At 32.1% G+C, this 10,604-nt stretch overlaps 1 protein-coding gene across 2 annotated transcripts; it reads right to left on the bottom strand.

Moving 5' to 3' along the window:
- Positions 1-675: 675 nt before the first annotated feature.
- LOC114284254 (disease resistance protein RPV1) lies at positions 676-6,856 on the bottom strand. Of its 2 annotated transcripts, XM_082868654.1 has the most exons (6): positions 6,246-6,856; positions 3,807-4,902; positions 3,297-3,728; positions 2,259-3,167; positions 1,131-1,623; positions 676-788 (listed from the first exon to the last, which is right to left on the bottom strand). In XM_082868654.1, the coding sequence occupies exons 1-6, from the start codon at positions 6,752-6,754 to the stop codon at positions 784-786; spliced, it is 3,444 nt and encodes a 1,147-aa protein (XP_082724780.1). In that variant the 5' UTR covers positions 6,755-6,856; the 3' UTR covers positions 676-783. The 2 variants fall into 2 exon arrangements, with proteins under 2 accessions (XP_082724780.1, XP_082724779.1); XM_082868653.1 differs by lacking the exon at positions 676-788 and having other exon boundaries at positions 831-1,623.
- Between the last annotated feature and the right edge of the window lie 3,748 nt (positions 6,857-10,604).

Genomic DNA, 10,604 nt, shown 5'->3' with positions numbered 1-10,604 from the left:
TTGGTAAATTTTCCTATTTTTTTGTAATTTAATAGGTGAATGTGAGAGGAAAAGTGATTGAGAAGAAAATGAGAGAAAAATTGATTGATTGATGTGTAGTAGAAAAAAATGATTTTGGAATTTTTTCTCCAAAAACATGTTTTGAGAGACAAACCAAATATGCCCAATATGCTTTAAAAAATGTCATTATTTATATGCTAAACTATACTGCTCTTCTTTGAAATTTAGAGTATTTCAAAGAAAATATAATTAGTCTCATAATTTTAACATAATTATATTTATCTCGCGCTAAAGGTATAAGAGCTAAAGCAGATAATGTGAAAAGACAAAAATAAAAAAATATATATACATTTCAATATAAAAAAGATAATCCCATTCTTCGATTCATATAAATAATAAATTATTAATGAAAAATAAGTTAGATGTTACTTGAATTAAAATTTTGAAAATTCAATATAATTATACCAAAATTATAATGCTTCTAAAAATATCATAGTAATTTATCCCTTTTTTTTTTTTTTTTGCTCCATTAAGAAATGGGATATTTTTAATGAGAAGCTGACCCATCTTAATGGATAATTTTAATTAGGAATTTTGTTACACATTTAAATAAAATAAAATAAAAATAAAAAAACAGAGCAGAAAAGAATCAAAAGTAGAACTTGAACACCTGGCTAGGGGAAAAATTACCGTATGCTTCCTCACTTAGATAAGAAAATAAACAGAATATTGGATCCCTTCAGTCTGTAACAAATAAGCTGATGGAAGCAAGAACATTGACAATCAACCTGATACAAACATACTGATAAATTTACTCCTTTTTTTAAAAAAAAACTTTTATTATTAGATCTTATATTATTTTCTTTAAAATTCAAATGTGATTATGTGCTAAATGATGAACACATGCCTCTCCTAAAGATCCAAAGCATGAAAGAAATAATATAATATGTTTGAATGTGTGCCTGACACATATAAGTGTCCAATGAGTGCTCTTTGTCAGTACTGCTTTATATGTATATCACATTGGAAGCCACACCAACATGTTTCCACAAAATCTGATGGCAACCCATCTATTCTTGAGTAGTAGTCAGTCCTAGTATATTCATCATGGTTGCATAGGAAGTACTCACCTGCACTCATCTCGTATGCTGACAAATCAATGGCATTCTGCGGACAAGGATAGGTTGTGTTGTGCGCGGTAACTTTCTCTTCTTGTTCATCGTACACAATCCGAATTCCAAGCTCCTTCAACTGATATTGTTCTTCCATGTTCACTGAGATAGTCACTTCATCACCACCGTTCATTAGTTGATCCGCAATCTTCCAGTCACTTAACCATATCATATCTTTGCCTTTGTCTGCTATTCCTGTGAACGCTGGCCGATAGGTCCATTTCAAACCCTTGGTCTTGTTATTGACTCTAATACATTCATACATCCACTTTGACTTCATATAATCCGAGTTAAGTGCATAGGAAACGCACATGTTCAGGCCCCGGACCTTAACACTAGGAGGTGAAGGCACATTAAAAGATATTGAGGACCCCGTATTCTTAATGCTGAACCAACCTGGAACTTCATTCCTGGGAAGAAATATGCTATATATGCCACATTCATAGAGTCCCTGTTTGATAGAATTCAAAATTGTATTAATGATAATGAAACACATATGAGAGAACATTCATAGAGTCCCTGTTTAATAAAATCCAGAGTTAAATTAGTGACACAAATATGAGAGAACATTCATAGCCTTTGTTTAATAGAATTCACAGTAATTTACAGTTGAGGCAAATTATTGGGCCATCAGTTTGACAAAAAAGGCTTAATTTGCTTGAGTTTGGTAAAAAACAAAATAAAAAATAAAAAATTATTTTAAAGCTATTCAATATCACACATCACTACAATAAGATCATTGTAACATTCAAATCTATAGAACTCAAACAATCAAAAATGAAATAAACTACACACGATAAAACAAAACGCTTTCTTAGATTTAATTGTGAAACAAACAAAGAGTCAATCTGTCCCTCTTCTAGTTAATGGTGTGTCGAGTTTCTTGGGAGAAGAAAGAGAAGCATTTAGAGCATCTATATAATTTTAAAGGGAGAAAATTGACAACATTAAACATTATACTAAAAAATATTTTTTTAAAAGTTGAGGGGGTACGGCTCTTGGTCTCATAGTGGCACCACTGCTAGCTATATTAATGACACATAAGAGAGAGAGAGAGAGAGAGAGAGAGAGAGAGAGAGAGAGCACCTGGAGTTCTGGAGTTTTTGTTTTTGTAAGCGTTAGGTTATTGAACAGTTCCACCTCAAAACTTCCCATAGATTCCAACTCAGCCAAGCCCAAACTCTGTATCATTTCTGAATAAAAATTTCCAATGGGTTCCAACTTGAACAATTCCTGAACATGAACTAGTTTTACACAGCCATATGAGCTCAGCATTAGTGAATTCAACAGGTTTGGTAGATTTGTTGCCATTTGCAGCGATTTGCATCCATATATTGACAATGCTTGTAAAGTCATCGGAAGCTCTGGTAGTGTGCGGAGCCTTGTGCAGCGCTGTAAATCAAGTTGTTTGAGCACACTAAGATTTCTTATGCTCACCGGTAGGCTACTAATTGGATTGTTGCTAAGTCTTAATGCCTGCAACAAGGGCATGCTACTTATATCCCTGGGAAATGAATCATCAGATATACCGCAATCTGCAAGGCTTAGCCATACTAAAAAGCTTGGCAAAGAAGCCAGTGAAAATTCTAGGCTTTTAGTAGGTTTTGACACCAAAGACTTGATTACTCCATGCCACGATTTAACCTTTCCTGTGGTTGAGGATAGCAGATTTACTCCATCTGCTTCAAACTCTCTCAAAGACTCCATCTTGCACAAATCTGTAGGCAACTCATCAAGCTTCGAGCAACCCGAAAGATTGAGTTTTTCAAGGGTATTAAGCTGACAAATTTTCCTTGGAATTTTCCTAAGATTTTTGCAGCCTTTTAGATTCAACAATACTAGTCTCCCTAGTTCCACAATGGATTCATGGACCTCAACCAAATTGATACAATCTTTAAGAATCAACCTCTCAAGATTAGGGAGCTTTGAGAAGTCAGGTGAACTGGTAAGGTCACAGGAACGAGAGAGATTGAGGATCTTCAGTAGTTTGAGCAACTGCCATAAAAAAACCGGTATATTAGTATGCCCTATTATTAGACAGTAGTCAACATAATCCCAAAATAAAGTTCTTTTTTTTTAAAAAAAAAGGTTAGTAAGATAAAAGAAAAGAAAAACTAATCAAACCTTGGTTCCCTTCCAAAATTGTCGCAAGCTGCTATGGGGCAAGTCCAGAACAACCATGTTCTCTAGAGGAAAATCATTAGGTATAAATGTTAAAGGGAATCCATGCCAACACAGCCATCTTAACTTCTTAGGAAATTCATCATAGCCTCCGCTGAGTGGTACATCATAGAGCTGGAGTATTCGTAATTTGAGCATCGGTGAAAACGCATCAGTTTCTAAAACTGCTTCATCTGACTCCATTAAGGAAGAATTTATGGGAAGCCAAGACAAGAAGCCTAGGCGACGTCGCTTCGATGAACTGCCTTCAAAAATCATTGTCGATTTCCCAGGAAAATCTTCAAAATGGTGTTGTGCATTATTTGCATGCTTGGTTCGCATATCTTCCTTCAGTTCTGGCAAGTCGAGGATTAGGCCTTCAATTGTTTTTGTTCCCTGATAAGAAAAGGAGCGGATAACTAGCCGCCACAGTGGAAAAAACATATAAATTAACTACTAAAGCATAGAACTTACAGTTTTTTCTTTTAATACGCTGAAGGCATCCTTGTGATCGCACACTCTACTGCGTCTTCCAAGTTCCTTTGGTGATTCTTGGCGAATAATTTCCCTACCCATTTCTCTGAGCAATTGATGCATCATAAGCTTCTTGTCAACTTCATATACAAGACATCTACGCATGAGATTTTGAACCCCAACTTCTGTGTAGAAATCACATCCATCTAGTATTGTAACCATGTAATCTTTGTCCTCTCCAACAAAGAAACAAACAATATCAAGGAATAAATCTCTGTCATGATCGTCTAAACATTCGTAGCTTACTTGAAGTACGTTGTGGATTTTGACATCAGAAAATGTTCTCAATTTTGCTAATGCACTTTCCCATACATCAACACTTTCACCAGATAGAGAACAACCTAAGACTTCAAGAGCTAATGGAAGACCATTGCAATAGGATACTATCCTTATTGACTGCTGCATGTAAGCTTCAACGGGATGGTCTTGTCCAAAGGCATGTCGACAGAAGAGACAAAGCGCCTCAGTGTCTTTCAATTTTGTAACCTTGTATATTTCACACGCCTCATGAGCCTTTAGCATTCGCTCATGTCTGGTTGTTATGATAATTTTACTTCCTGGATGAAACCAGTCTCGCATGCCAAATATTTTATTTAGTTGGTCCAATTGATCTACATCATCAAGAACAACAAGAACTCTTTTACAGCACATAGCATGTTTGATCTTAATGATCCCCTCATCAACGTTGTGTAGTTTTTCCTTTTTCCGCTTGACAATATCTGAAAGAAGTTGTTTTTGCAGACGAACCAAACCTCTGGGTTGTTTTGAAGTGTCTCTAATATTTGCGAGAAAACTGCTGCCATCAAATCTTTCAAAGTTTTGGTTATAAGCAGTTTTTGCAATGGTTGTCTTACCTATTCCACCCATCCCATAAATCACCATTATGCCAATATTGTTTGACCCATCTTGCAGCCACAGGTTAATGTCTTTTACACGAGAATCTATTCCAGTTGGGTACGGGGTAACACTCAAAACTGTGCGATCCATTTTATTTGCAATCTCTTCAACAATTATCTTGATAAACTTTGACTCATACCTGCAAATTGTGTTGGCGGAAAAAAAGCCAAAGAAAGTATGCCATGAACAAAGCTTTAAGAGGTGGTATTGACGCCTCAAAGTGAGGGTAATAAAAAATGCATCAGGGCTTTGATTTTTGGGTGACACTCCCTAAAAGCTTGCGCATCACAGTTTGAGGTGTGCGCCTTGCGCATATGCATATGATGAGTACGGATATGGAGAGCTTGTTTGGGGAGGCTGTTAAATTTAGTCTAATACATGATTTTTTTCATATATAAAAAAATTAAAATAAAATAAAAAAGAACCTTTTTTTTTTTTTTTGTTTTTTTGTAACTACATTCAATGGGGAAATCAAGTAGATTCTTCTTCTTCTTTTTTTTTTTTTTTGATATATAAATAAACAACTTTATTAGAATAGCATCAAGATGATGCAAAAGAATACAAGAAGAATCCCCAATAGGGAAATCAAGTAGATTATTTCCAACCAAGGATATGCTGTGTGGTCATCTAAACGAGGCTTGAGGATTTTAGGTCCAGATTTCCAATCTTCATTTGAAATCCTGAAATCCAAATGGAGCCTAAATGTCTTCGTCTTTGTGTATTTCAGAGCAAGTATTAATGCTCTATTTGGTTCACTGGAATGACTTGGAATGGAATGGAATGGAATCATCATTCCTTAGGCCCTCTTATGGAATGACTATTTCCTTAGAATGATGAATGATGATTCCATATGTACTATATTTTGTCATTATTTCTTTAGTCAACCATACATGAGAATGAACATTTTGATGGAACAATCATTCCATTTCGCTTTATTCCAGTGAACCAAACACTATCTAAGAGTACATATGGAATGGAAAAAGATTACTAGAAGCACCCCAGCAGTAGTAGAGGCATTTTGTTCCTTTAAACACATTATGAAGAGCGGTAAAGTCCCTTAGTTATGGTATGTGAATTACGGCACCTAGAGAGGTATTGTATAGAGAAGTATTGGTACAGATTGAATTTATTGATTCGGAACAAGTAAAATTATGTCTTAATTTGACTAGCGATATAGCCTTGGATAGAGTCGAATAGAGAAGAAGGATCATGTAGTCCACCCCATTTGATGGGAGTTAAGATTTGGTTTGGTTTAGAACAAGTAAAATTATGTAAACAAAATTGATGTAACAGAATTTTCACACACTAAAGAACAAAAAATAATAATTTTCACACTATGATATGGCTCATTTTGAAGTAAAAAAATAAACAAATAATAATAAAAAGAACAAGAAAAAAAAATCATACTTTTTTAGTCATGATTCTATGAAAAAAAAAAAAAAAAAAAAACCCAAGTTAAGGAATTTATGAAGAAGAAATTACCCATCAGCTTGATTCTGTAACACCAACCCTGCCAGATCTGCAACTTCTCTAAGTGCTTCCCTCCACTCTTCAATCTTCCCAAACTCACAATCCTCAAATTGAGCTTTGTGTCTCTCAAATGCCTCTCCAACAACCCCACTTTGCTTCCTAACTTGTGATGGATCCAAATCATAGAAAACTGGCAAAACCACATATTTAGACCCTCTCTTGCGTTCGAGAATCATCACAAGCTCATCAAGACACGATCTCGAACATACATAATCTTTCGAGAAGACGATTATGGAGCTCCTAGATTCTTCAATTGCTCTCTCAAACACTAACTTAACATCTTCATCTCTCTCAATTTCATCATCATTTTCAACCCTAAAAGTTAGAAAACCAGCACCGACAAGAGCTGTGTAGAGGTGATCGGAAAAGGTCCAGCGGGTGTCAGAAGCTCGACTCAAGAGGACATGGTGAGCAAAGCGAGACCTAGAAGAAGTGGCTTCTTGAGATCTTAGAGAAGCCATTAATGGACAAAGCTTTGAAGTGTAATTGGAAACGTAAAATTAAAAGATCGCTTGTCTTTGCAAAGTTGAACTGCAAACGAACTCCGAAGTGAGAATATAAGGCCTGGTTTGGGAAGAACATATTTTTTTGTCTTTTTATTTTTCTTTTGGATTATATTAATTAATATTTTTTTTTATTTTTTTATACATCTTCTTATAAAAAATTAAAAAGTATATTTAGAACATCTCAAATAACTCTTTCATAATTAGCAAATTAATAAACCTATGAGCACTTTCATTATTTTAGGAATTTTGAATTTTTATAATTTGGATAATGGACAGGTTTATAATTTTAAAATCATAATATTAATTTGTATTTATAATATATGTTACAAACTTATTTAAGGGTGTTATGTGTGAAAAATTATTAGTTATTCTAGGGTGTCAAATAATCATATCTTTTATTAATCATAATTTATCATATATTTAATATTATTCAATCACTAATATAAGTTTGTGGATTTCATGTTCTTCGCTGACCACAATGCTATTAGATATTACGTGACGAGACTTTAACGTGGTGTTTAGTTGCAATATTTAAAAAGAAATTTAGAAGATAAAAGAAAAAAAATATATAAAATTAAATAAAATATAAATATATTTTATTCATATTTTATTTATTTATTTATTTCTCTTTCCTTTCTAAATTTCTGTTTAAATTCTCCAACCTAGCAATAACTTCTCCTCACACGGAGCTGTTCAAATCCCTTGGTGACTTCAATTTGGAATAAGCACAATGACGAAAGGGAAGACCTGAAAACAGGAAAGTCAAGAACGATATGTCTCTAGCACTGTACTAATTTTTTCATTTAATTTGAACTTTAATATATGGCACACAATGGACTATTATATGTATTATGTTATATATTTTTATAATAGAGTGATTTTACTTATATCATTACTTTATCTTTTTACACTCTCAATTTCATTATATCACTAAAAAAAATATGATTCTTATTATACCTATTATATTACCAAAACTAACCCTATAGTAGGTTCTTCAAAAATCCTTTCATCTCTTTATACCAATAGCTTTTGGAGGGAATAAGAGAACATAGAAAGATACTGGGAAGACAGTAAATGGAGGCCATAGTGATTTTTACATTCCTTCAGTGTTATATTGTTGGAAAAAATATATTTCTCTAGTATTTTGTTATTATACATTTACAAGTCACTCTCTTTCAAACAATGATTTTTAAATTTGTGTTGGGCCTGTTCAGTAATACAATTCTAATGAATTTGAATTAATCTAGTATCATGTTACTAGACAAACTTTTCTTTCCCAACAATATGTTGTCGTTCGATTGGATTATTACAAGAAATTAATTCGAGGCCACTTGTGAAGTGCCTTTTCGGTGATACATTGCTATACAAATTAGATTACTCTAGTGTCATGTTGCCAAACTATAATAGATTTGTTTAGCAACTTGTCGCTGTACGTTGAAAGATTTATTTTTTCCTTTAAACATTTATAAATCAAACACGCATCCATAAAATCATACATAAAAAAATATCCATAAAAATATTGATAAAAAACATCAAGTGCACAAACTTCCATAAAAATATTTATAAAATTTGTCATTATTTGCATTCATCAATCAAACATGTTATCAGAATTTGTTTATATCAATAGTTTCGATACTTACTACATCACGGCTAACAAGTGTACATAATTGATAAATATTGGTAGTATATACTTTCTTCCATCCATTAGCACATAGGTGATGAAAACAAATCCAATTATTTGTATCTGATGTTTTTATAACAATGACATATCCAATCTTCCTCCTAACGTTAGAAGCTCATTTAATTAATACTCGACGACTATTAAAAATCTAAAGATAATAAATACATTTATACATCAAATTATTAATAAAACTTAATACAAATTAAAAATAAGAAAAAAAATTGTATTCATAAAAAAACTTAACAAACTTCGTCAGTAATGAATTCATGACTGGAATCCACTAATAATACAGTACTTACATTGTTGTAATGAGTATAAACATAATCCTTTCAAGCAAAAAAAAAATATATATATATATATATATGTGTGTGTGTGTGTGTGTGTGTGTGTATAAAATATAAAAAAAAAAAATGAAACTAGAAATATACGGTAATGAATAGCCAAACGAATTAAAAACATTCGGCCTTGGGTTACCGAAATGTATCTTTTATTTGACAGTTGATTACCAAATATATATTTTTTGTTCGACAATGTAATGTCGGACTATTTTATTTTGTTTATTTCGAAATACCAAACAAAAGTCGAAGAACAGTCTAGAAAAACGAAACAAAAACCTACCAAACAAATAAAAAAAACTCATAATTTCACTTTTTTTTTATGGTTCTTCACCAATGTTTATTCATCCATTGCTTTCTTCTATGATTAAAACACTATGATTCTCACTTTTTGAAAAAGAGATGTGTAAGATAGAAGAAGAATTGAGAAAGGAAGAAGAGGAGTAGAAATTGAAAACTAAGGGGTGTAAGGAGATAATAAAATATGTTTAATTTTTGTGTTTTGTCCTTAAAGGTAATTTCATGCATGGATAAAATTGGGGAAAAAAAAAACTCTTATAAAAGGTGTAAAGGGATAAAGTAGTGATGTAAGTAAAATCAATCTTTATAATATGTATTATATATTTTTATAATAAATATATATTTTTAGAATTTTGATGATTTACGGTTCAAAATTAAAGTTATACATTTTGTGATGATATTACGTATGTTTGTGATAATATCATATATTTTTTATCTAAATATTTTCTAACTAAAAACTGTATAGCATTACTATAAAACAAAATGTATAATTTCATTTTTAAACGACAAATATAGTCATTATACTAAATAAAAAAAACTTAATATTTGTCAGAAAAATACATAACAATAGTACATATGGTAAGATTTATCCTCTTCAAAATTTTCTTTTTCTCAAATTCGATGAAAAAAATTATTTCCGTTGTTTCATCTTTTAAAATTTTTATCAAATTCAAATTTGACGAAGGATTTGATAAGTTTTCAATTTGATAAAAAAAAATTACTAAATTTAAATTTGATGAAAAATGTTTAAAAATCATCTTCAATCCTTTTATCAAATGTTCATCCAAATAAGGGTGAGTCATTTTTTTTGTCAAATTGAAAACTTACCAAATTCTTCATTAATTTTGAATTTGTAGAAAATTTAAAAAAAATGGAAGCATTGGAGATTTTATAAATTAAAAAAAAAAAGTGAAATTTGCAATAAGAGGAGAATTTTTGAAAAAAAAAAAAAAAATTAGTAAAGAGTTTGAAATGGTCTAACACTTTTGTATTCCACCTGTCACCTTAGCACAAGATAGTCCCACATATAGGGAGCGTCAGACTATTAGTCTCGAGAATCCCACATTTTAATCTCTCTAAACAAACACCCCTAGCCGGTCAAGAGAATAAAATAGAAGGACTACAAGTTAGTAGAGTAGGGCTAGCAATTTTGGTTCACCCAACCCGAATGAATTTTTCAGACTTGAAGAGGATTGAGGCAGAATAGAATTAGATCCAACCTAAACATAGTTCAAGAAAGTCAGCCTGGTGTTGGAGAAGTTATTGGGTGACTTTGGAATGCCCCCATTCATTACGTGGCACAAACATGATTGAAACAGAGTTTATCTTGTAGTATATAGAGATTCGTTAAAAGTTTGTTTAAAATTAACTGAATAAGTTTATTGCACTACAAGAAATCAAGCCAATCAAATCCGGCTCGTTTTCATTTGAGATCGACTCGTTAGGTAAATAAGTAAGTTTGCAAATGATTTTTCAGTTCGTTAAGTTA

This window comes from Camellia sinensis, chromosome 5 (genome assembly GCF_055761805.1).
Source record: "Camellia sinensis isolate YWXY chromosome 5, ASM5576180v1, whole genome shotgun sequence".
NCBI classification, from domain to species: domain Eukaryota; kingdom Viridiplantae; phylum Streptophyta; class Magnoliopsida; order Ericales; family Theaceae; genus Camellia; species Camellia sinensis.
Note: the sequence above shows the minus strand (reverse complement) of the source record. Positions and strands in the feature narration are given on the sequence as shown.

What these genes read in the sequence shown, in the direction of transcription:
- LOC114284254 (XM_082868653.1), bottom strand. Translation starts at nt 6,754, where the DNA reads ATGGCTTCTCTAAGATCTCAAGAAGCCACTTCTTCTAGGTCTCGCTTT. An exon ending in GCGTATTAAAAGAAAAAACT is followed by an intron (nt 3,729 to 3,806) that starts GTAAGTTCTATG and finishes TTTTCTTATCAG; the next exon opens with GGAACAAAAACAATTGAAGG. An exon ending in CAAAAACTCCAGAACTCCAG is followed by an intron (nt 1,624 to 2,258) that starts GTGCTCTCTCTC and finishes TCTATCAAACAG; the next exon opens with GGACTCTATGAATGTGGCAT.